Raw genomic sequence first — 26,806 nt, 5'->3', positions numbered from 1 at the left:
AGTTATAAACCCAGCCAGGCATTTATGGGAAAAGTGACTTATGAAACAATGGTGTATCATCACCCATGAACAATTCCAGATATCAGGAGACTCAATAGAAATATATGTAGATGTGTCCACATACATCTTCGTTTTACTGCGCCATGTATGGCACAATTTGGCACACCTTGCACTCTGCAAAAGTCACGCTTTGTGATTTTTCAAAAAATTTCCACCTCAAATCTATTACGGTACTTGTGTATTATAACGGCGCCCGATTTAATCCAAATCGCATCCGATATCGCATCCGATTTATCGGCCGATTTGCGGCCGATTTTCTGCCGATTTTTGGCCGATTTGATCTGCGATGCGATTTTGCGTCCGATTTGCGTCCGATTTGCGTCCGATTTTCGGCCGATTTTTTGCCGATTTTCGGCCATTTCCTGATGATTTGCATGTTATTCCATCCTTACACACCCCCAGGTACTATGCGATGGTATGCGATGTGATTTTCGGGAAAATGCCCCTGATTGTACAATTAAATATCGCATAGCAACGCATGCCAGCAAGTGGCATGCGATGCGATGTGATTTGCAATGTTAAATGCACCCCCATTGTTAACGCCACCCCCACTATCAACGCCAACCCGAAGCGTGGCGAGCGCAGCGAGCCCGCGAGGGGGCGGCGGTACGCGTCCTCCGACCTTTTCATACCCCCACTATCCACGTCGGCGTGGAGTTGATTTTAGATAGTGTGGCGAGCGCAGCGAGCCACCGAGCCCGAAGCGTGGCGAGCGGACGCGGATTACTTTACATGTATTCCGCGTCCCCTCGCGGGGCTCGCTGCGCTCGCCACGCTTTGGGCTCGGTGGCTCGCTGCGCTCGCCACACTATCTAAAATCAACTCCACGCCGACGTGGATAGTGGGGGTATGAAAAGGTCGGAGGACGCGTACCGCCGCCCCTCGTGGGCTCGCTACGCTCGCCACGCTTCGGGTTGGCGTTGATAGTGGGGGTTGCGTTAACAATGGCGGTGCATTTAACATTGTAAGCACCCATCAGGGTGATTGTACAATTACAAATCGAATCGCTTCACATGCATCGCATGGCATGCATCACATGCCACTATATTGCATGCGATGTACTACGATGGAAATCGGGGGTGTGCAAGGTTTGCATTAATGGAACAGCATGCAAATTGGCCGGAAAAAGTGAAAAATCGGTCGAAAATCGGACGGAAATCGGCCGAAAATCGGCCAAAAATCGGCCGCAAAATCGCATCCGATTTTTCCATGCGATTTGCGGCCGATTTTCGGCCGATTTTCGGCCGATTTCGTGGGCGCCGTTATAATACACAAGTACCTCTATTACTTTATACAAATTCTACTGCTGAAACTATTTTCAGAATCCACCCACTTGCTACATTTGGAAAAACAGCTAAGCCGTGTTTTACATGTTGTGACAAATTGAGAAAAAAAGCCAAGATGTATGTGGACACATCTGTATATTACTGTATATCAATATGAAAAACTCCAACTTTTGCTTAGAGATAGACTCGTAGGTGGGGGCAGTCTCTTTATTTTTCTTAGCACAGCTAGGGAGAAAATTATAATGGTGTATAGTAGTCACCCCATAGCTGTTTAGTTTCACTTTCACTTTTAAAGTCTAAACAGGAAACAAGATGCCAATTGGTAATATTTCAACAAAAATACCCCCCCCCCCCCCCTCCCTAATAAATCTGGATGTAAAGCAGAATGTAAAACATGCAGTAAACTTAGTAATGCAAGAACTTGTAGCATGAATGAAAGACCACTACAAAAAATGGAAACAAGTAAAAAAAAAAAAAAAGAAAGATCCAGGTTGGGTACCCCATTGGCAGCGGCAACAGCTTGACATAATTAAGGTTAATCTGATCAGGGCTCAATAACTTTTGACTATTGTAAGGACAGCAGTACTTAAAAATTGTCCACTTGATCACCTTTAATTCAGAGAGAAGATCCTTGATAGGGCTGCACACATTGGGAAGCCCCAGCAGCCAGGGATGCTCATCTGGAGACAATTGTAAACCATTACACTGCAGCAATAAAAGAGCTCCATGTATGGATTAAGTAGATCATTGTTTCTATCTTAACAACTTTGCATGCCTGTTAACACCAATACCAACTAACAAGTTTGGATAATATGTTAGGTTACAGGACTTTTTATCTGCTGAAGTTTAGAATCCAATAGGGATCTGAAAATCAGCTACAGTATAACACGGGCCCGTTATGCACAAAGGCACACAATCAGTGAGGTCATACAAGTGTGTAAGAATCAGTTAGATGATTTTTGAAGAGATTGGACACCACAGCAATGTAGTAAAGTTGGCAAAGGCAAGAGCCAATATGTTGCTCACCGATATCCACTTGCTGGCTAATCTACAGTACTTGATCTTAGGTACAGGGGAAATAAAGCTTAGTCCTGCTGAAATTTTAACTGCTATAGAGTTTGCTTCTGCCAATAATCGTCAAAATATGCCAGTTATCATCAACTTCATGTTTGAAGTGGACAGTTTATGCAAAATATCTCCTGTAGCCTGATAAATGTCCTACGTAGCTCGACTTCAGTTAGACTTTTCTGTTTTAAATCTTCTGAAGCAGATATTCACTCACCGCAGTTTCATCAAGTGCAAGAATTGAAAGGATTTTTTCAACATACGGTTTTGTACTATCCAAAACTTGCAAAAGATTGGGAAATGAAAAGGCAGCTGAGCTGGTTGCATGTTGAGGACAAATGTGAGGACAGGGACAAAGAGATGTAGGTATTTGACTCCGACTCAAACAACTCATTGAGTGAAATTCAGAGCCTAAATCTCTGGGTTTGGTATGACCTCACGATAGTCGGGATACAGACTGTCATTAGACCGACGTTGGAATTCTGACAGCCAAGACTCCGACAGGGGAGCGAGCTCTACAAAGCCCCTTGCGGGCTCACTGAGGGGCTCGGTGTCTGGTCACAGGTTCTATTTGCACTCTAACAGGGAGGCTAGCCCCTGTAAGTCGGGATCCGTGAAGCAATTAGAGATCATCTTCCCTGTCCTCACTTGAACAGCCATTTACGATGGCTCAGCGACCATATCCCCGGGGATTATGGCTGAAATTGCCCCGTGTGTACGGGGCTTTAGAAACCAAATGGATATTTGAAAATCCTATAGAAAAACTCTGAAAACATATCAGATTCCATGACCACCAAGCAAGTACTTCTTATAGTTATTTAACCAGAATGTAACAAACGTTCTAACATATGCCTTGCCATGGAATTAACAAAGTCATTTAAGGGTTTATAAAATGTCTTTTTTCCATTGCTTTGCTCTTGTTTTTTTTCCATTGCTTTGCTCTTGTTTAAGTCCTTTACAATATTGCACAAGATCTGTGTCTTGTAATCTGGTGGGACTGCGTTGCTATGGAATTCTATCCTTATGTATTCCCCCTATTATCCCTATATACTGTAAGCTTGCGAGCAGGGCCCTCCTACCTCCATTTGTTTGTTTCTACCCAGTTTGTTTAATCACGGTTTCCAATTGTAAAGCACAACGGAATATGCTGCGCTATATAATGCCCCTTTCAGACCGCACAAAAAAAACTGGTATTTTGCAGATTTTTAACCGTTTTGAAACGGTAATCCGTGCGGTCTGAAAGGTGCAAAGTGATTTTACCGTTTCCAAAAAAACGGTTTTTGGAAACTGTAAAAAAGCAGGGTCCTACCCGTTTCAGACCCGTTTTTTTTGGTGACAAAACGGATCTGAAACGGGATTCCTACCCCCCCCTCCCCCCTGGGCAGCGCAGGGAGGGGAATAATCGCGCTGGGGGCAGGGGGTCCCTACAGTGTATGTTATATCAGTGGCAGGGTCCCTGCAGCTACTAGTTCCCATACGCTGCAGGGACCCCACCACTGATATAACATACACTGTAGGGACACGCTGCGCTTCCCAGGTAGACGACCCCCCCACACACACACGAGAGGACTTAATGAATAATACCGTCCGGGACGGAGTTGCCCTGCTGCTGGGACAGCGCGCCACACTACTAACCCCCGAATGATGGGGACATCAGGATCCCTGATTGGACGCCTCCTGCAGCTACACCCGGCCGGACGTCTTGTATGGCAGCATGGTACCGGCGGCCGCGGCTCCGGGCATGTGTGCGGCTGGGATGCTGCTGCTGCCTTATCCGTACCCGGCTATTACAGCAGGCAGCGCACCAGAGCTACTGCTGGGATGATGATAATGGGGGTGCACAGGGCGGCACAGGTCTTTCCCCTCCGCGGCTACAAAGTCTTGGTGGGGACCCTGGGGCTCCTCTGTAAAAATTGATTCATTGGGGGGAGGCTGCCCAGCCTCCCCCCCCCCCTCAATAAATGTATTTGTTTTGCGGGAGGACCCGCGGGCAGCCGCTTCCCCCCCCCCCCCCCAGCCTGGACCGGCTGAGCCGTTTTTATTATCACTTTCACACCGCAAACCTGCTTTAGACCAGGTATTTAAATAATTTAAAACTAAATAAATAAATAATAAATAAGTTTCAAGTAAACCCTTTCATGTGGACTTCGGTAAATAAACACATTGTAAGCCACAAAAAGTATAAGAAGTAAATAAAAATGAAGTATGCAATATCAAACAGCCAATGACAAAGCAAAGTAAATTGTGAATGTCAACTGTGATGATAACCAACAGTGTAAAATCGGGATTCAACATATGAATGACCATTGGGATATGCCGACACCCGAAGGAGGGATCCAAACAGAGGTCCAGTGAGCATAATTATATCCCCCTCCCTTCCAGCAGCCTATCCCTTACCACCACCCCCTCCACAGCCTGACTGTAGCCCCTCCCCCAGGTTAACCATACAGTCCCCCCCCACCCTGACCCTAACCCACCCTGCCCAAAACGTGCAGCCTGGGCGATATTATTTACAGTCCCAAACAAAGGGCAGCCATACTGTTTCAATAGGCACAGTCCTGCAAATTGTTTTTATTAGACAGACCCTGAAAATGCTTATTGTAGCCTGCAGGTGACAGTTTGTTGCTGCTCCAGTAACTGTAATATCCAGGGCCTGACCCAGTTATGCAAGATGCAAAAAATTAATTGGCTCAAAAAAACTCCAAGACATCATTTACTAGGGAAACATTAGTTACTTATGGAGAAATGTGATGTACTCTGTAAATAAAAGCATTTTATGAAAAACTGTAACATTCTAATTAGCCACCTTCCACACTGATCCCATGTTATCGGAAATATTGCTTCATTTTGTTTTAGTATAAAATGCAGGTTTTGTATGAATTAGTTTATGAAACCAGCCAGCATATAAGCATTTCTTTTTCAGTACAAAAATCACACTGAAGGCTGTATTCCTGCTACGTGTATTGCTGATGTTTTAGGCTGCAATTGCAGTGTAACACACAAGGAGTGCAGGACACAAAACAGTGCACATTAGTTTACAGAGAGATTGTCATTAAAGCCAAGCTACAAGCACATAACAAGAAGGGGTCAGGAAAGAGGTTTTAATTCCCACAAGAAGGAAAGTCAGAGAGCGGAAAAAAGTAGCACAAAGGAAATACCTTAAGATCTCGCCTTTCCAGATGTACTAGCTCTGAACCACGGATGTCATGGCGGATGAAGATTTCTTTGTACTCTCCCATACTCAGCAGATCCAGCCAAGCTGCAACTTCATCTGTGCCCCATTTTTGAACTACCAAAGTTAAGAGCAAAACCCCCTTAATTTGTACATGCACAAATGCATAACAAGCATAGGTTAGGCCAAAAGAGTGGAAAACAGAAATGCAGTGCTAGCAAGGGGAAAAAGAGAAAAGGTATCACCTTAACAGATCTAATGGTTTGATTTCTTGTGCATGCAGGTTAAAATCAACAATAATTCAAACAAATATCAGTACAAGGACTGGGTTCGTTGCTTTGCAGCCCTGCTTTCAGCTTCATCTCCCACCCAAACGTGTTTTCTGGCAATAATAAACCATCCGTGAAATGCAAAGAATTTGCTCTACAGTTAGGATCAGTGGTGCAAGGTTTAATTTTAGTCTAAGAAATGTCACTAAGCATTGCATTGTACACACTTTTACCATTTCTTCTAGATTTCACACATTATAAACATTTACAAATCACTGTGCGGATACAGATTATGAGATTAGTTATTCACACGTACTGTACAGTATTGGTAGTATGAACAGAGAAGGCTATATATGGACTTTTTACAATATACCTCTTTTAAAACCTTTAGTTCAAATTATTTTTATAAAAATGTTAGCTAGAATGGAGAACAATTCTATTGTATTAAACAATGACATTTATTTAAAGTAGGATCTGAAAAAAACCGGTAACTGGAATACCGGTAACTGAATATTAAAGAACAAAAAATATTGTTCAAGTGTTTCTATATGCAGAACCACAATTTGTTTCCAACTATCTGTGGACCACTCGGGGAACACCAGAGAGCAGAAATGTGCTGGACCCAATATATTTTAGTGAATCCAAAGTCAAGCTTAAAAGAGGGCAGAAAATGATATACATCCTAAAAAAAAAAAAAGATAAAATGCTTTAGAAAAAAGAGGCTGTTTTGCACATAATGATGAGTCACATAGAACTCAAGGTGCCTCCGAGGATAGCATGTGCCAGGTGTAACCCAGGAGAAACTGTTATAACTGGTGTAGCTTGACAGTGTTTGTAGCAAATACTAAAGTTACAGTACTTAATTCAGACACCATCAACCAAATAGAATAGCTTTCGAGTTCGGCGGCTATGCGGTATACCGGCGGCACTTAGACTTTTTTTTTTTTAAAGGGGCATGGCTTTGCCTTGGCAGAGTTTTTGCATCTGATAATTTTTCGGGGATAGTTGGATCGCCCAATTACTAAAAGCTTGTGTGTGTTTGGCCAGTATTACTAAACACTAAAAATACATTTACCATGTAAAATAAAATAAAAAGTACAGATACAAATACAAAAAGTACAAATTAAATTCAATTAAGCACAAAAATAAATTATTTTACTGCTGTGTGACAAATCACAGATAAATAATGTTAACAGATGACAGCAGCTACATAAATAATTTGCAATGCATGTGTGACCAAAAAACAAACAAACCATGCCCAATTCTAAACCAGGTGTTTCAGGGCTACTTTTCTGTTAGCTAGCAGGGTTGAAATCCCAGCAAATTCCCGGGGCTGGCTGGTGTGAAAAGTATTAGTTACAAGGGTATAAATGGCTATATTGGGCCTACGTCTACTATGATCCTCATTTTTCTCTCCTTCTGGTCTATAACTGTGCCTATATTATTTACTTTGGTCATAGAATTAAGGTTATTACTGATAGCCAATTAATGGATCTGTATTGTAGAATTGATAGGCAAACACTTAAAATAAAAGTTGGATCTGTACGGTTTCCTCTATAATGTGGACCAGGTTTTTTTTTATCTCAGTATATGCATAATACACTTGGCCAACACCAACTTGGAGTTACACAGGAGTTTTACGAGGAGGTGAGTTTAGTCCCTCAGGAGCACAAGGGCCAACATAGCCCGAGCGTTGGTGTGTTAAATCTGACTAACAAAACTGTGTGTCAGAACATCTATTAGGAGGAAGCAATGTACAGTAATCTCTAATTGTACCCTATAAACATTACGAAGCCTTATCACAGGCTGGTCTTGAATAAAAAGCCGCTACGGACCACGGTCCTTTGGGTGGCTTCACAGAAGGAGGACACTTACAACACAGCTTTCTACTTGAAACAGGCCAGACAGAGTATCAATATGTCATTGTTTGAAGCACCAAGGACATTTACACTAGCCTGCTGCACTTTAGGTTTGGGGGTTTGCCAATAAACAAATTAGTCTATTATTACTACAGAACGTTTTATATAAAAACAACAGCAATGAAAATGCAGCATTAGTAGAAATATCCAATTAAGTAAATGATTTCATTTAAACCAGTGCAGCCAGTACTGGCTGTAGTCTGTCAGTCTGGGGTAGATGTATTATCTGGAGATATGGGGGAGAAGGGGTATCAGCACACGTTAGGTTCACTCATACCGCTTCTTTCCCATGTAAGCAGCAGCTGCATTCGGTAAATGACAGCAGGGCGGTACACCTGTCAAACCGTAATAAAGGGTCCTAAGGCGAGCTCAGGAAGGACCAAAACCTCCCGTGGAGCAGAAGGGCCAATACCGTGGAATAACACTGGCCAAACAAACACTATGAGACTTTGAAAGCTGCAGGTGGCAATGCTCTAGGGCCTATGCCCACAGGAGGGACAGTGCCTGCTGCTGGCTCCGAGCTGAGTAGCGAGATCTCGCGCATGGTCGGTCAGGCAGAGACGGCATCAGTCTGAAGTAATGCGCCTTTTCCAGGAGGTAACATCGCCAGAGGGGGGAGTTTGTGCTCTCCTGCTTCGGCGGGCAAGATGTTAATAATACATCTTGTCGGTGTCCCTTCCTGCTTCACTTTGCTAATGAGGTGAAGCAGGATAATACATCTACCCCTCTGTGTAAGACTCTATATATTAAACAATAACACGAATAGGCAGCATTAGCATCATTTTCATTATACCACTGAACTTTCTCAAAGTGAATAATCAGGATTGGCTTGGCTTGAGACTGGCTTGTGTTGTGTGATAGATCCACTCCATTTTGTTTATTGCATAACTGCATTAGTTAAGTATATTTGCATAATCATCAAATTTAGTACCCAGGCCACTTCCCTCTGTGATCACACGCGTCTGGGAGCAACAAAAATACTTTGACCACATTAGTTAATTTCACGTGCAACATTTGAATATCAATGTGTGACCAAGACTGATTCAGTATAAGAAGAGCTGCGATGCAATGGCCATGGCTTATTAAGATTATGGTCAACATGATTAACATCGACATGAGTTTTTCACTTTTTTTGTGTCTATGTCGACATGGACACCATATAAAGTGTCCCCCATGCTTCGTGCAAAAGCACATTGCTGCGCTTGGCACACTATTATATACCCACTTGAATAGTAAAGAATGCCAAAGACACTTAAAAAAAAAAAAAAGTGAAAAATTCACGTTGACCATGTCTATATTAACCATAAGCTTGTGTCAATGTCGACCTTGAGTATGTTGAACATTTGAAGGCGTCAGCCTGGTCACTGCCATTAGTGGTTGGCCTAGACATTGTCTACCATGTGTTTAAGCCTATTTCCTGCGTAGGTACAGTACGTCACATGCTAAATGCTCCTCTCTGTCATGCCTTACATCTTGCTCCATATGAAAGAATACACGCCAGGTGTATGAGGACACATATGTAACATTGTGCGATTTTGACCACATTTTGAAAGACCACACAGTGATTATAAATAATTTGGTCCTGGTCCTTCAGCCTAGGGCACCCCTGCAAGTAACCTGAGGTACCCAGCTAGAAAACCACTGAAACCAGGAAATAAATAAATATATATATAGATTAATACAGAGATAAATCTATACTGACAATCACAGATCCTAGTTCATGAGGGGGTAGGAGGCGCATTTATCAAAGCTTCGCACAAGATAAAATTATGAGAGATAAAGTACTAACCAATGGGCTTCTATTTTACATTTAACCGGCTGTATTTGAAAAGATAAAAGGTTGGTATGTAATTTCTCACACGTGTATCTACTGTATTGCAAAGCATTAACAAATATGTTAACACCCATCCCTTTGATCACAAAGTATCCACTGACTAGATCACTGCGGGTATGTACAGCTGCCTGATATATTAACGAAACAGAATTTCCACTTCCCATGTAAAATAGAACTCAAAAGAAGATGTCTCAATGCATCTAACATATCTGTAGCTAACTATAAAGTTACCACTGACAGTGAAATGATTTTGTATTAAAACATAAATGTGCCATTTTTTGTATACAGAAAGTCTCCTGTGGTAAAACAATACAGGGAGGCATCAGCTTCCACATTACGAGGACTGGCTGACACATACCAGGTTGAGGGCTGGTTTTATGCTTTTGAGCCTTCTCCTTTTTAAACTTTGGCACTATACGGAACACTGTACTTCTACTATTTCTTTTAGTGTATTCCAGAGGAACATCCTGTTTTAAATAAGAAAAAAAAAAGGATCACATTAGAAATAGAGCCTGATACAGCTCATCATTTTGTAGGGAAACACAATCTATATAAAAGTTCTTTAAAAAAAAAAATCATGCAATACTGTATAGGCATCCACAACATACAAATTACTTTGGGAAATAAAATTCATATCTCTGACTTGACAAATGTATTTCCAACTGATAGATCACTGTTGGTGTCATAATGCAGGACAAATTGTTTTTGAACACCGATTACCCATGTTATTTGGTGTATACCTAAAAGGTGCCCGTACACTACAGGCATTTTTTGGACGATCAGCCGATTTTCGACGCGGATCTTTACCTGGATCTTGTGATCTTACCTGCTGCTGGGAAGATCAGAAGATGCAGCTAAAGATCTGTGGGACTCGAGTTGCTCAAGTGTTCGGGTGGTTTCGGATGCTCAGACATTTGGGCACGTTCACACGGTTGGGTTTTTCGGAGTCGGCACTCAGATATTCGGGTGGTTGGGCATGTTCACATGTTTGGGTGCTCATGGATTTGGGTGTGTTTGAAGTAACTGGTATTCGGGCGATTTGGCACATTTGGAGGCTTGGCTGTTCTGGGGTGTTTGAATGCTCACTTCAGGCACTTGGGAGTTGGTTTGCTTGAGCGAGCTCAGGTATTTGGTTGCTAGGGTATTCGACTGCGTTCAGGTGCATTCAAACCCTCGGGTATTCGGGCATGTTCACGACATATATTGGACATCAGCAAACACAAATATCTGGGTATGCAGCAGGATTATGACTTTTCATTTTGTTGGCATATAGACACAGACATTCACAATGTATACTAAAATAGCCTTGCTCTATATAAACATATCCCAATGGGCAGTAAATAAATAGCAAAACAGATGACAACTGCAATTATAAGATACAGGGATGTAGAATATGTTGATTCAATTTTACCACTACCCCCTGTCAAAGTTACCAAAGCAAGAGATGGTGTGGCTATTACAAAACGAAACTGTACATTTAAAAATAAATCCTACTGCCTGAGTTAAAAGGAATGGGGAAACCTTTATCTTGGACTATCCTAAAATTATTTTACAACGTTCACTCCCTCACTCAAATAGTTTTGCTGTCCCACAGTGTTCAAAGAAGTTGGGTTTTTCCTGTGCATCATAAAATTGCTTATTTAAAAAGTAGAGCAAGATTTTCATTTAAACTAAACATAAATCTTTCCGTATGTCGCGTGCACGTTTAGGAGTGGCACAAAATAAAAAAAAAGTCAAATCTGTACTCAAGGGAACACTTTTTTCATCAGTTACTGAGGTAAAGAAGAATGTGATGAAGCTATGAGACAGCGGAAAGATAATGAGCTATAGCTACCGCCGCTTACCCGGCTTCGGTGCCACGCTGCAGCCGATTCCGCTAACCGCACGTGGGCAACGAGATTATGTCAACCAAGAGTGACCAGCGGGCGGCTATTTTCAAACTTGTCAAAGCAGCGGCCGGCCACGGTCATATTTACTGTGGGCAGTACAGCTAGGCCCAGGGGCGAAAGCGGCGGCCCAGCCAGGGGGGGGGGCTTGGGAGCGGCCAAACCTGGACCGGCCCACCGGGGAATGGCCCGATTTCCCGGAAGGCCAATCCGCCCCTGGTGGTGCATGACCGCAGAAGGGCAGTAAATAGAAGAGGAATGGAGATAAAATGTACTTAATCTAATTAAAAATACATTATAGCATTTCGATATGCAATAGCCACACCTCATACACTTCTCTCAAGTATAAATCATGGTATGGTATCAGGATCCTGGAGTATAGAAGACAGCCAGCGGCATCCCATTATTCAGGATCTCGATACCCTATAACGCTAACTCTCCCCCTATAACATTTAACTACCCCCCTCCCCCCAGAGCCTAACCATAACCCTTAGTGCCTAACCCCAACACACCCACTAGTGCCCAAACCCAACTATCCCCTACCCACAGCCTTACCCTCCCTGCCATACTTACATTTGGGATGCCAACTGTCGTGATTCCAGCACCGGCATTGTGAGCAATGTTAAGATCCCAGCACCAGTGTTCTGACCAGTGTCAGAATTCTGACTGCCAGTATGCATCCTGGATACCCAAATCATACCATTGGGATATGCTATTAAATCTATATTGGCAGTCCCTGAAGTCGAAAAGGAAAGACCATTTTCCGCAGATGCATTTTCCACCTTTTACAGAAGGGAAACTGCATCACCGGAAAAATAGTAAACTAATGCAATTGAATAGGGAAAGTCTTTTTTTTTTTTGATGAACATCATTGAATATAGACCACCATTTATGAAGGATTCCACTTCTTTTAAGTTTGTCCCCTTTAACTTTTCAAAACTATCATAGAAACTATACATACATTTTTGTAATTATAATTATAAAGGTTATGCAGTAAATGGAAATACCTCCTCCTCATCCGGCTGTAAGACATAATAAAGCCAGGGAATCTCCACAAGCTTTGTTAACTCAACTTCCACATCATGCAGTGCATTGGACAAAAGCTCTTCGTGATGGGCCTCCAGCTGCTGCAAAGAAAAAGAGTGAATCATTAAACAAAATGAGCAGAAAATACCAGCTGCCCACATCTTATGAAGATACCGCAACAGCCATTCGGTGCAATTTTGTGAAAATACATTATGCTACTTAATGCTATGTTATTTCTGCCAACCTTGTACCATCTAATCTTGTATAGCTCATTTGGTTTGTATGTATAGTATTAAATGATTTTACCACAACTGAAATACAGGCGGGTCCTGGCAAAATACAGAGGTAGTGTTCCCGCTAGGCTGTTTTAGTGGGGCGCTGCGCCCTGCTCCAGCGCCCTGCTAAAAGAGCCTGCCTCTGACCCCGCCGGTGTGACTGGGAAAGCCCAGCGCCGCCGTGGTTGGCAGTGCAGAGCTTTTGGTGGGGCTGGGCCCGACCCCTTCAGTGACTGCGGCGGCTGGGCACGCCCCTTTTCATAACAGCGGTGGCCGGCCTGCCCCTTTTCATGACTGTGTGGCCCGGGCATGCCCCTTCTGTGATGTTGCGGCCTAGGACCACCCACAACAGTGACGTTGGCAGGCCCAGTCCACCACCCTGCCCACCCCGATTCCTAGATGGAACACTACAGAAGTAGTACAAGGTCATATTAAAAGAAACAGGAGATGTGAAGGGGTGAAAGAGCAAATAAGTTGGGGCTAGAGAGTGAAACAGGAGGAACAGCAAGGCAAATAAGCCGTAGTTAAAGAGGGAGAGCAAAGTACACAAAACCTCGGCAAATGGAACAGGGAGAGGATATCACAGATAAAGAAACTGAGAGCGAGCAAAAGTGTACAGGAAATTAAAGAGGTGCAGCCATTATTGAAGAGAGGTGACTAGTTTGATATTGAAGCAAGCAAGAAATCAATGAGAAGAGCAGAGATTGAGACAAGAATATGGGGGGAATAAACAAATGGCAGAGACGACGCAAGGGGGAAGTGGGCAGAAGAGACAGGGATCAATATAAGTGGCAAGGGAAACAGAAAGAGCAGACATGAAAGATAGAAACATGGGATTGCAGATTATGTAAAGGGCAGTGGGCTGAGACATGGCACAATGGTGAAGACATTAGGAGATGGGAGAATTAAGGGCACACATGGAAACTGTGTGGGGGGGGGGCGGTTTGATCATCTAGTATGGCAGGACATTATTGGGAGAGCAGTGGGTTTTATATGGATTTCATGGGCATATCATGGTTAACATGAGCAGTTTTGTACAAAATATGTATTTCTAGCAACGGGACTCACATGCATCAAAACCAAGGGTTCGGTATACCACCCTCTTCTAGTGCACTGTTTAGTGGAACCAAGATTCATTTTAGTGCAGACGTACCTTACTACAAGCCATCACCTACTCTAACAAACATATAGCAAAAATCACAAGACCTACTGAACAGGCAATGATAGAATCTAATGCTAGCAACTTGTCAAAGGCTAGGTTAGTAACATTATTTTAGTTGAACTGTTGTCAGCCATAGTCATGTTATTAACAGCCCCTGACTTGTCTGTATCTTTGCATCTGGTCCCCTTAAAAAGCAAGACCACACCCGCCTCAGACACAGTAAATATGGAGTGTGGGTTGCCATTTGCCTGCAGGAAGGAGGAGGCCACTTCCAGCATTTATTGTGATACCATATATTGGACATATCTCAATGATAAAATGGGGACAAGTGGTGTGTGCACCTAGCTTTACTTATAAAAACACACACACACGAACATATATTAAGTAGCTAATTATATGAACAAGTCATACCCTTAATTTAAATAATTTTAAAATAAAAAAAATGTCAGGCTCTTACCAGTGGGACTCTCCCAACCAAGAGAGACTCTGTTTCGTTGTGCAGTGCCTTAACATTCACTGCTACCTCTATGGCAGTGATCCTAGTGAGATTCTAGGCAAGATACAGAATAAAACATTTCACATTTGTTTACAATCGATATGAAGGACAATTATATTTCATAAAGTAAGCTTTAATTAAAGAATGCATTTACTATCGCGTAGTATTATTTTTTCCTCACACAAAGCTAACATGTATTTGACCAAGTACTGTATAGTGAGTGGAATCTTCATAACTGGGCAAAACCCAATTTCACTGGGTATGGGTCATAGGGTCAACATGCATTGTATCCACCACTAAAGGTCTACATGAGCCAAGGTCAACACATGGGACGGTCGACATGTCATTAGGTTCGACACGAGCATTGGGTCGACATGGGCTAGATCAACAGTCAAAAGGTGAGCATGGTGTTTTTGCCAGAATGTGAACACAGTCGACATGGACACCGTATTGGCACACAATTTTATTAATCCACCATGCCCTAGTGGATGGTAAGGCATGAAATACCGCCTGTCGGCACCAAAAAAAGTGGACAACCCCATGTCAACTTTTTGACTGTTGACCTAGCCCATGTTGTGTTGACCTAATGGCATGTTCACCTTCCCAAGTGTCGACCTTGGCTAATGTCAACCTTCAGTGCTCGACCCAATGCATGTCAACCTTAGTCCTGTCGACATAATGACCGTACACCGTATTCACTCTGCACAAAAACATAATAACTCACCCAAATCTAACTCTAGCACGTTATATTTGCCCCACCTGCTATGCACATGGTTTTGACCATTTTTTAGTACAAAAATAGTGACTAGTCTAATTACACATTAATGTCATGCAATGTTCAGTTAACTCACAATTCCAATTTACAGATTATTAATAGTGTTAACAAACACTAGTATGGCCAAGTCAGATAATCGGGAATGTTAAAACTTGTTTAAATATACTGACTCCCTGATCAAAAAATTGGGGATTTTTTAAATATGGTTCATATCCTTGATTGTCCAGATGTATCCGATCGGGAGAAATTGATTTCAGATTTATGGGGGCCTTAACATTCTATATCAGGCATTCCCAACAAATGCATGAATATAGACACAAAAAAAAAAGAGAGAGACAGCTGTAACAAATTCTCTGAACATATGTTCTATGTACTGTAGTTTCCTACAAAAATGATATAAAGTATAAATTATGAACAGAATAAAGGACTTTACCTGCCATGAGTGGCACTTTTTACATTGATGCTTTTAGTTGCTGACCTACCTCTGGGAACCTGGGATTGGCTTTATTTAGTGCATGAGAACAGGCATTCACCGCATGGGCCAGCTCTTGCTCAAGCAAACTGTGTATTTTTGCAGCTTCACATATTCTGATAAAAATACAAAAGATAAAAAGAAAAGGGGAAGAAAAAGTATCATTAATGGCACATGTCTGAGTGGACTCTATTCTCAGGCATTAGAACAATGACATTTTTCATCCAAGTTCAGCATTTTAAATTAAATGACAGAGTGCCACTGTGGAGTGACAGTAAATGCTCAGTGGTGTTGGACATAAGCGCCAGTAATACCATGTGATGCCACACAATGCACCTTTCTCAACTACATACATTTGTAACCAATGCAAGACTTAAGTGAATGCAATAATATCCACAGATACACATTTTTAAATTCCATTTCCATCTATCAAGTTAAAGGAGTTTTGCTAATCTAAAAATGTTAGTGTTACACGTCCCCTTAACTTCGCATCTTACAAACGGTTATGCCACTTGGTTCCATTTGGTATCTACCTAAGCAATCAATATGGACTATATTTCTATTTCCAATATAGGTCTGTGTTTAAGTTAATCGTTTTATTATATATATTTTGATATAATAGAAGTCATGGTCATTCACAACTGACCTCCACTAAGGTGTGTGCACCTATACTCTTTAGCAGACGCCTCCTGCTGCAGTCATGTCTGAGCTGTGTCCTACGATGCAGCATCACAGCTAGCTTATGGCGGTGCCATGCAAATCGCCTGTTGTAGAGGCCAGGAAATCTCCCATGTCAGAAATCCCTGACCTTTTCTCAGCACCTCATTCAGACCCTGCGCATATGCAAAGTACAGTACTTTGCCAATGACATTGCAAGTGCAACCACATCCCCCATATTAATACATGCACACATTTAATGGTTAGAATGAAGTCCTTTGCCATATGAAGGGGGAGGAAGAGAAGTCAAATAAAATATTAGTAAGATAGATAACAAAGCAGCCCTTAAGAAACAAAAATATCTTGAACAATACGGATAGCCGCCAAGTCTCCCGATGTAGGCAATCCGAGGGCTCTGTGCCACAGTACTGATTGAGTCTGGAATTTGGGAGGATTCCTAATCACTGTTGCTCTACAGCTACCGCACACAATCTGTGTTCAGTGGGATGACATCATTGGTAGGTATGAAATAAATGCAAAATGCATTTGTGTATTTACCAATGCAATCTTACCTAGCAAAAACTAAAACCACCACTAGATGTCCTCAAAGTATTACAAACAAAACATGAAAAGGTAGAAAGGCAAGCAAGCACTTGGAGAATGGTCAGTAGGGCTTTTTTTGAAGAGGGACACAAATAAAGATCAGACACAAATATATACGATACGGGTCAAAAGAAACAGTGTGAGCATTGTTAAAAGGACAAATTACATGCTGAATCTAAGAAATGCAAACTATTAAAATTATATATTGCAAATAAATAGAAATAGAGTAATAAACAACACCAGTCTACTCTAAAGTACAATACAAACAATTCCACAACATGGTAAAAAGAAACAACGTTTTCAAATTCAATACAACTACAATAATGGTCATTTATAAACATAACCGGTGTAGAAAAAAAACCCTGTATGTAAATAACAGACCACTAATAGTGTTCATTCTAGCACCCGCCATCTTTGAAAATCCATGCTGTTCCTGTTCCCTGCCTGCAGTGTCGCGGTCTCCTGTGGTGTTTCTAGCACCAGTCTGCTTTGCATATCAGTGCGGATATACAGATCACACTGTGCTAGAAGCACTACAGCAGACAGCGACACCGCAGGCAGGGAAGAGGAACTGCATGGGTTTTCAAAGTCAGTGGGTGCTAGAATGAACACAACACTAAAATCACAAAGCTGTTGGGTGATAGCACTGACATCTACTTTCATTCTGACAATCCAAATGCCTTTTGGGGTAAATATTGCTACAAATCTTAGTAGCTGTACACCAAATGCTGCTGCATCAGTTTGGTGCTGGCCAGAGCAGGCCTGAACCTGGTGAGCTAACTGACAGAAAAACCTGAGCTCAGAACCCTGCTTATACTGGTTCAGCAACAGAGAACATAGACATAAGCCAAGGTATTATTCCTACTTCTAAAAAGCGTGTATCACGTAGGGGGGTATCCAACTGGTAATTGTGTGTATGGAAAACCAGCCTATTGCAGTGTGTAGCCATCTGGCAGACTGGATGTGATAGAGGGAAGTATAGTGCCATTACAGAAGTAACAAGTGAATGGACAAAGTTCCAGAATGGGACAATTGTATGCACAGTGTCCCTAAAGGTGCGTACACATGGGGGCGATTTTGTGTAATATCGCGGGAAATATGGTCGCTAAGCGACCATATTGCCCACGATGGGAGTGTGCACCGGCGATATATCGCCGGGTGCGCGCTCCCATTTTTACCCCTGTAGTGATCGCTGGTCCTGCGACCACTGCCCACTGCCGGCCTCCCCCCGGCAGTTTCTTTTTCATCAGCGACCATCTCTGGTCGCTGATGAAAAGGAGAAACTGAGCAATATATTGCTCAGCCATATGTTGCTCAGCAATATATGGCTGAGCAATATATCTCCCCCGTGTGTACAGGGCTTAACACAGGGCTGAATTGTTCGTCCATGACAACCTTCACCAAATTCATCCTATGTACCACCTGGTGGCACTTCATAAGAACTCTCTTTGATGGCCATAATGATGGAGCACTAAAGCCCCGTACACACGGTGCAGTTTCAGCCATTATCGCAGGGGATATGGTTGCTGTGTACGGGGCACTGTCGCCTGGGAGCACGCTCCCGTGACCAGCCTTGGGGTGGTGGTTGGTCATAGGAGCATGCAACCGGCTCTTTCCCCATACGGCTATCCCCCGGCAGTGTCTCTTTCATCAGCCACCATCTCTGGTGCTGATGAAAATGGGCCACTGAGCAATATATTGCTCCGCATGTACCGAGCTTTAGATCTGGTTACGCAATTAGTTTGCTTAAATATTATCATCTATTATAACAATGACAATCATAGAAGGCCTGTGATAGAGGTAACTACTGCATTGAGAGAGCAGTTCCCTACTCACCGGCCAAGGAGTTACGATTCTCTTTAGACCCTCATAATATCAGTGAAATGATTTGTGTTATATTCAAAGTTTTCCTATTTTTTTTATTTGAAACATTTTTAGGAATATAAGTAAAATATTAATGTAATCCTATTCAGCATAGTGACCAAACACAGTTTTTTTTAGTTGTTTTCATTATTGGTATACTTTCTATAACTTTAAAGCATTCATTTTCATTTATAGCCCAGGCTTAACAGAGGAAAGAGAGGGGTAAATCACAGGAAGAGAGGAAGTCTCCAGTATGAGGTTACACCCTGTTAAGGACTGTTTTGAAATGTTATGCAACTACTCGTAAAAATTCTTAAAAATTCCATAAAATTTGTACAGGTTGTATCAACAAGTAACGGTCCAATGGGATAGCAAAAACAGATTTAAAGGTTTCAATCTATTGCTTCTTGTGGAAATCATGGTTTAGCCAGCAAAAAGGGATTTCTCAGTTTTTTTCAGACAAGAGCATTAAGTTCTTATATACAGTAGGTTTGATTAAAGGACTGCAGTATAAAGTTTTTGATAGGGTGATGTTTGGGTCTTCTTTCTATATTTAATGGATATTAAATAATGTGTGTCAGTTAATGCCTGTATAGCTCACAGTATCTCCCCTCATCACCCAACGGAATGGATTACTTGTTAGCACTGCCAGACTCAGCAAAACGCCAACTTGTCTTGTATTCTTCAGTGCTAGAGAGGCCATTTATATTAACCAAAGAAAGCTAAAGTCAAATAAATGCCAATATATATATATATATATATATATATATATATATATATATACACATACACACTGTATATATTATTGTCATTGTAGTAAAGCAACAAAATTACAATCCATTTGTACCCAAACTGGCTTTTACCGCTTAGACCAGTGATTTTTAACCATTGTGCCGTGGCACACTAATGTGCCTTCAGCTGTTCTCAAGGGTGCCCCCAGAGCTACAGATGCCCACACCAGTTTACAGCCACCACCAGTTCAACTGTTATTTACTGCTCTCTTATTTTCCTGTAAAGGGCCAATGTATTTTATTTTTGTTACCTGTAGGGACCAGTGTGATTGGTTTTTATATGGGGGCCAATAGGTTTATTTTTTTTTCCTGTGGGGGCCAATGTGTTCCCCTGTGGGTATCTCATGGCGTGCCTTGGCAATTTGAAAATCTTATTTAGTGTGCCGCAAGGTAAAAAGGTTGAAAATCACTGGCTTAGAGAATATAACATAATGGTGACCCGACCGATTAGATGGACATGATTGATCACTTACCTTGTGATGAGTTCTTCTGCAGCTTGTGAGCAGAGATGAATCATTGCAACCTCTTCTTCTGAAGCCAAGTCAACAGCTTGTGTAGAGTACAGGAGAGGGCGAAGGGCAGGCTTACAGGAATCATACTTCTGCTTGTCCTCCCAGGACTTCAAAGTGTTTTCGAAAGCCTGTTCACAGCATAGGGCACATTGTTAGGAGCTAACAGAAAAGCCACCTGCATAGGCTATTCAGAAACCCATTATAACTTCCCATTCTTGTCTGAGCCATATAGTACGTCCTGGGACGATATGCTCTACTTTCTCTTAATTCTGCAATGTGGACGTCTCTTACTACTGTTTTTTACCTCCACACATGGCATTTCCTTTCTTTATGGCATTTTTCCCCCCAACATTTATTATTCTTCATTGTACGAATATATATTTTTTGTCCTGTATTCCTATCCCTTCCCAAATTGTTTCTCCTTCATTAAGGTTTATTACTGTATTTGTTTCAGAGATAGACGCAATGCTGAGGTTTGAGTAGTTGAGCGCTTAATAATTAATGGTGTACACAAAGAGGATTTATTTGTGACAAAGTGAGAGTTTGTGGGAGGTAATAAGGAATGGCTACAAAAACTTGTATGAAGTTGTAAAAGCTCGGGCAACTTACTTGCGATAAAGATTAATCCAACCATAGGGTTGCTCAGATGTATAATAGCGTGTCTTAATACACAAGTGGCAGAACAAAACCGCCGTCAGTGGTCGACGAATCTAAATTGATCACATGACCTAACTACATAAATTTTTTGGTTTTAATTCTTTCAAATACTTTCTTTATCCTAGAACATTAACTGAATACACTGTATAAAGGATGATTGTTCTGTGCGCATCCATTATAACTGCAGACATCATCACAATGGGCAGCATGCAATGCGGGGGGCAAGCAGGGTTTGTATGGCAGAGATGGCCCTTTTTAAGCAAGGAAAAGCCGTCAGAGGGCAGCGTGTATTCCCAGGAATGGTAAGGTTCGCCGCAAATGCTGCTGCATATAGCGGCTGCACTCACCGTTTCCACCACGTCTCAGGGTGCAGGCGTGGTGAAAATGGCAAGTGAGAGGGGAGCGATGAATACTGAAAGAGGGCTCACCATCAGCCCCCCCCCCCCGCATTGAATACACCCCAATGTGTCACTGCCAAGCAACCCAATATAGCAGATGGTGAGACGAGTAACAGCCTCCCTATGATTAATGACCATGCTAGAAGAATACAGGAACCATACATAGGAAAGCTAAATATGACAATAGTTTCTACAAAGTAAATACAGTACAAAAAAAAAAAAAAAAAGATTCTATTGTGTATAATGGGTACGGAAGCCCTTATTCAGATCTGATTGCAGTACAAATTTGTTCTCACAATGGCCAAATCCATGTGCACTGCAGGTAGGGTAGATGTAACATGTGCAGAGAGAGTTAAATTTGGGTGGGGTGTATTGAAACTGAAATCTAAATTGCAGTGTAAAAATAATGCAGCCAGTATTTACCCTGCACAGAAACAAAATAACTTGCAAAAATCTAACTCTCTCTATACATGTTACATCAGCCCCACTTACATTGCACATGGTTTTGCCCATTTTGAAAACAAATGTGTACTGCGATCAGATCTGGATAAGGGCCTGTATGTCATTCATAAATTACTATGGTGGGTTTTTTTTTTTACACCTAGTTACAATTTTATTTGTATCATTACAAAGTGAATATGCTTTGTTCTGAAGATATAGAAACTTAGATAAACAAAGGGCGGTATTCAATGCCTTTTTGCGAGCTGTGACAGCGAGCAGTGCTAACTGACTGCTGTCACAGCTCAAAGAACAGTATTCAACTGACCCCCCTGCACATGCCATGTCCACCTCACTGGGTTTTTACAGTGAGGTGAAACGGTGTGTGCGGCCGACGAAACAGTGCGGCCCGTGTCTAAATGTAGCAGGCTCCCTGCATTAGCCGCGAACCTCGCCGTTTGGGGGAATCCTCACCGTCCTCTGAAAGCGAGGATTCCCCCAAAACGTTGAATAGGGTAGCGGCCAGCGCGGGGGTTAAACAGCAAGGGTCACTTAATTTTAGCGATCCTCGCCGTTTAATCCCCTTGAATACGCCCCAAAATCACAGTGTTAAGGAAACTGAAGAGAAATCTTGCGCATAATGGGGGTGTTCAATCCGGGATTCTGACAGTTGGAATCACGGCAATCTGTTGGTATTCAATGTACAGACAGTAGAGTGTCAGTCCTGAAATCGGCAAGAACGGCCGTAAATTGACAATCTACGGCAGTTTCCTTCAAAACAGCTCCAACTTTAAAAAAAAAAAGTCGGATCTGATAGTCTTATTAATGGCAGAATTGAACATACAAGCACCGATATTCCCCGTCTGGAAATATCAGCACAGATTGAATACCCCCATATATTTCTGGCAGTGAGGGTAACAAGCTATACCATGGTCACTTATTATTATTCTAAATTCACTCATTGAACAAGAGCATTGCACCACTGTATTACTTACAGAGAATGCTGCAATGAGAAAGTAAATGTTAATAACTCGCACAAGATCTGAAATGTTAATTAAACTCCTACTCCATAACGAAGGATAATGAACACACATCACAACGACCTTATTTGGACTTACTCTATCTCTGGTTAACATCTGAGCCCTGTTTTTGTGAACAATTTTAATCACTCCAGGAGGCTGAATCCAAGCTTCTCCATCGACTTGTACAGGAACACCTTCCTCCCCTAGTATGATTATCTTCACTGATCGACACTGGGAAACAAGACATGATTTAGATAGAATGTGGCATATTTACAAAAGCTTGAAGAGAGATAGAGTGGAGAGAGATAAATTACCAACCATCAGTTCCTTAGGGATCTAACAGTTTACCGATTTTGAAAAAATTACAATTAAGCCAGGTGCACACTGGACATTCCTCAGACTGATCAGACATTTTGTAACACCATATCACCTATATCAGTGGTTCTCAACCTCGGTCCTCAAGTATCCCCAACAGTGCACTCATTATTCACGGACACATTTTAGAATGTGTTGCACATCAAACCTGGAGATATTGCTAGCACATTGTATGCTAATGAAGGACGGAGCATGAGAGTACCTGAGCTATTCTGTGATGCTGAAGCTTGATCACCCGTGAGACGGCCATCTGCATGCTCCCAAACACTGCAACCACCTCCAAAATCTTATCATCAAATGAGGGAGCACCAAATATCTGGAGAGAGCAAATATTAACAAATTAATGCATTCTCCCATATATGATTAATGCAAAGTCCCAATTCATCATACTTCTATATTTTACTGCATGACAGCTGATGGTGGACAGGAAAATTAATATAAATAGACATATTATTGTTATTGTAACACTTTATAGTACTTGTGTAATAGCATGGCGCCCGTTACATAGTTAGCGTAGCATCCCTGTCAGAATCAGCGTAGTGTTCGCACGGCCAGCGTAGTCAGTCAGAAGTAGCGTAGTGTTCCCGTGGCCGCTTAGCGTAGTTAGCGTCCCTGTCAGATTCAGCGTAGTGTTCCTGCGGCCAGCGTAGTCAGTCAGCATTACGCCGTAGTCAGTCAGAGGTGAAGGTGAAGTGACTGCATTATTTCTGATGCAGTTAATTAGGAATGGCTGCAGAACTTCTCAGCATGTTTAACCTGACGCAGACAGAGGAGGAGTCAGTGGCATTTTTTCAGCAACACCATTTGCTGCCACTGACACAAACCTGTGTTAATGGACACCCAATGCGCTTGAGTATGAAGGAGTGCATGTGGCGCTGCCACATTAAAACCTGTCAAAATAAGATAAGTCTCCGTGCGGCACATTGGTTTCCGGGGTGTCGTATCCCATTTCTTACTCTCATCCGTTTTATTTATTCATGGGCGGAGGAGCTCACAAGCATATCGCTTTGTGAGTGACAATTAAGTTGTCGAACAAAACCACTGTGCTGTATGCGCGAGGCCTGCCCCGTGGACTTAATGTTGTAGCCCTACCACCAGATTGGCGGTCCGGGAAAAATAGTTGAGGTGGACGAGAGTCTGTTTGTACAGAGAAAAAGTCATGTTGGACGCGTGCTGCCTCAACAGTGGTTGTTTGGAGGCATATCCAGACACACCGATTTGTTTTATAACGCCTGTGGACAGACGTGACTCCAGCACCCTGATGGCCGCCATCAACAAATATATAGAACCGGGAACGACTATATATTCAGATTGCTGGCGTGCATATAACACTCAACAGCTGGAGCAAGCAGGGTACCACCATGCACGGGTAAAAAAATGCTATAATTTTGTTGATCCGGAGACTGGGGTTCATACACAAAACATTGAACGCTTTGGTGATCTTGTAAGTGGCGTAACAAAAGGCAAAGGGGCACTGCACGGCAACATTTGGACTCCTATCTCCAAGAATTCATTTCGCGCAAACTGTCGGTGCAGAAAACGCTTTCCAGAGGATTCTATATGCCCTAGCTCTGCTCCCAATAGGCCGACAAAGCAGATGACACACATGCAGACACAACTGCGTCAACTTCAGCTGCAGTTTCCGTGAATGCAGAAACTGAAGAATAACTATTTTATTATTTTCTTTGTCTTGTCATTTAATAATATTGTACTTTAAGTGTTTTTTTCTTCTTCTTTATTATTCAATAAAATCCAGTTATCACATGTCGTCATTACTGTCTCAGATGTATGATATGGCAGGTGCGAATGTGTTCCTGAAAAATCTCCACTATCCACGACAGCCCCAAGCGTGGCGAGCGCAGGGAGGCCCGCGAGGGGACGTGTTACACATATCCCCCCCCCCCCTGTTCATACCCCCACTATCCACGTCGGTGTGGAGTTGATTTTATAAAGTGTGGCGAGCCACCGAGCCCGAAGCGAGGCAAGCACAATGGGCCCTGCACATTACTTTACATGTATTCCGCGTCCACTCACCACGTTTCGTGCCCAGTGGTTCGCTGCGCTCGCCACACTTTATAACATCAACTCCACGCCGACGTGGATATTGGGGATATGAACAGGTCGGGAGGACACATAACTCGCCACGCATCGGGCTGGCGTGGATAGTGGGGGTTTGAAAAGGAGGCATTTGCCAGTATGTAACATAGAGCACTGGCAAATGCCTCCTTGATTGTGCATAAGACTCACTTGTGCCCGCATACCCCCTTTGTGCATGAGACGCATGTGCTACCGAACCCCCTAACCCCATCTCCCTGAAGCAGGGTTGCCGTACCTTACACAATAATTACTGAGACGCCGGAGCGTCTGAGACGCACCTGCATCTAAGACAGATGGAGCGTCTCTCCGCCAGCGCCCGCATGATCCCCTCTTCACCGGCGTCAGCCAGCGCAGGGGATCTGGCGGTTACCGGCACTGTGTGAGAGGCGCTCACTATGCTTGCCATGGACACCGGGGACAGAGCCATGGACGCCGGGCTGCCGTGGAGTCACTACGCTAGGCAGGAGTTGGGCTGTCACTACGCCAAATACACTAGGCAGCCGCTGGGCTGCCGCGGAGTCACTACAAAAGGCAGCCGTGTGGCTACGCTGACAGCGTAGCTTAGCCTATGCTGAAAACGTAGCGTAGCCGGGCGCCGTGCTATTACACAAGTACCTACTTTATTTATAAGGTGCCACAAGTGGTCCACAGCACTGTACATAATACAGCAACAGTAGGACAGTACAGGGTAAGCAGAACATTACATTACTGTAGTCAAAACATAAACCGAGCACAAGTAAGAATTAGCTTCACAATTCTCAGTACGCAATACAGCTGGGAAGCAAAGTGAGCAAGGGAGGGAATCAGTGAAGGGTGGAACCGGTCTCCCATAGCGACAGCACAACTAGATATAGGACTACAATAGAGAGGAATTCTGGGATAAATAGCCACTGAGTAGGAGAAGGCAGTCATTGCCGTGCTAGAGAAGAGGGCTGTGAAGACAGTAGTGAGAAGGACCTTGCATCTAAGAGTTTACGATCTACAGAAGAGGAGAGATAGAGGACATGAGGCATGTAGATGTGGACATGAGGGGTGAGATGAGGAGGGTGTGAAAAGAGACCATGTGAATAGGTTATGTGAAAGAAGGATTCACTATGATAAAAAAAAGTTGGGGTTTCAGTGGATGTTTGAAGCCACAAAAGGTTGTGGGGATTCAGAGAGAGAGCGAGGGAGCTCATCTTAGTGAGCAGAAGATGACATAACCAGAGGAGAGGTAAATGGACATTGGCCAGCTAGAGGGGGCAGGACGAAGTGGTGTATGGTCACTACGTTGACAAGAGGAAGGTCAACAAGCATGAAGGTCGACAGGGTCATTAGGTTGATATAGGCGTTTAAACTCTGTAAGGGGGAATATGAATTTGGTTTTGTCCATGTTCAGCTTCAGGGAGCGATACAACCCTAAGAGGTCTATATTTAGTAAAGTTTAGTGAAGTAGTAGTGTATTAGCTCACTGTGACCAAAGGTAAACATGAGTAACAAGGCTTCTTGCTCAAAGCCAGTGCTGTTGATGTTGTACACTACACTCCGCACGTGCCCTCTTTATCAGAGGTTTGCTGTGGCCTCTGTCTTAGGAGGAACCCTGCTGTTCACAGAAGCAGCTATTCCAATGTTCGTGACTCCACTGCCTGTCATTCTGCCACTTTTCACATGTGTGTGTGGTAACCAACAATATTGGAAGCCGAGTAAGAATATTAAA

At 42.8% G+C, this 26,806-nt stretch overlaps 1 protein-coding gene across 5 annotated transcripts in view; it reads right to left on the bottom strand.

The window, feature by feature from the left end:
* DGKH (diacylglycerol kinase eta) overlaps positions 1–26,806 on the bottom strand; it is a 248,423-nt gene that overhangs the window by 8,945 nt on the left and 212,672 nt on the right. For 4 of the 5 annotated variants that reach the window (XM_083168927.1, XM_083168926.1, XM_083168925.1 and 1 more), the window contains 8 exons: positions 23,216–23,329; positions 22,735–22,869; positions 20,085–20,251; positions 15,708–15,813; positions 14,412–14,504; positions 12,499–12,618; positions 9,964–10,072; positions 5,570–5,700 (listed from right to left, as the gene is read on the bottom strand). In XM_083168927.1, coding sequence (XP_083025053.1) covers positions 5,570–5,700; positions 9,964–10,072; positions 12,499–12,618; positions 14,412–14,504; positions 15,708–15,813; positions 20,085–20,251; positions 22,735–22,869; positions 23,216–23,329 — 975 coding nt within the window. The remainder of the gene's footprint in view (positions 1–5,569; positions 5,701–9,963; positions 10,073–12,498; positions 12,619–14,411; positions 14,505–15,707; positions 15,814–20,084; positions 20,252–22,734; positions 22,870–23,215; positions 23,330–26,806) is intronic. The other variant, XM_083168928.1, reaches the window with a different exon arrangement.

Source organism: Crinia signifera, chromosome 2 (assembly GCF_055691185.1).
Source record: "Crinia signifera chromosome 2, ASM5569118v1, whole genome shotgun sequence".
In the NCBI taxonomy this organism is placed as follows: Eukaryota; Metazoa; Chordata; class Amphibia; order Anura; family Myobatrachidae; genus Crinia; species Crinia signifera.
Note: the sequence above shows the minus strand (reverse complement) of the source record. Positions and strands in the feature narration are given on the sequence as shown.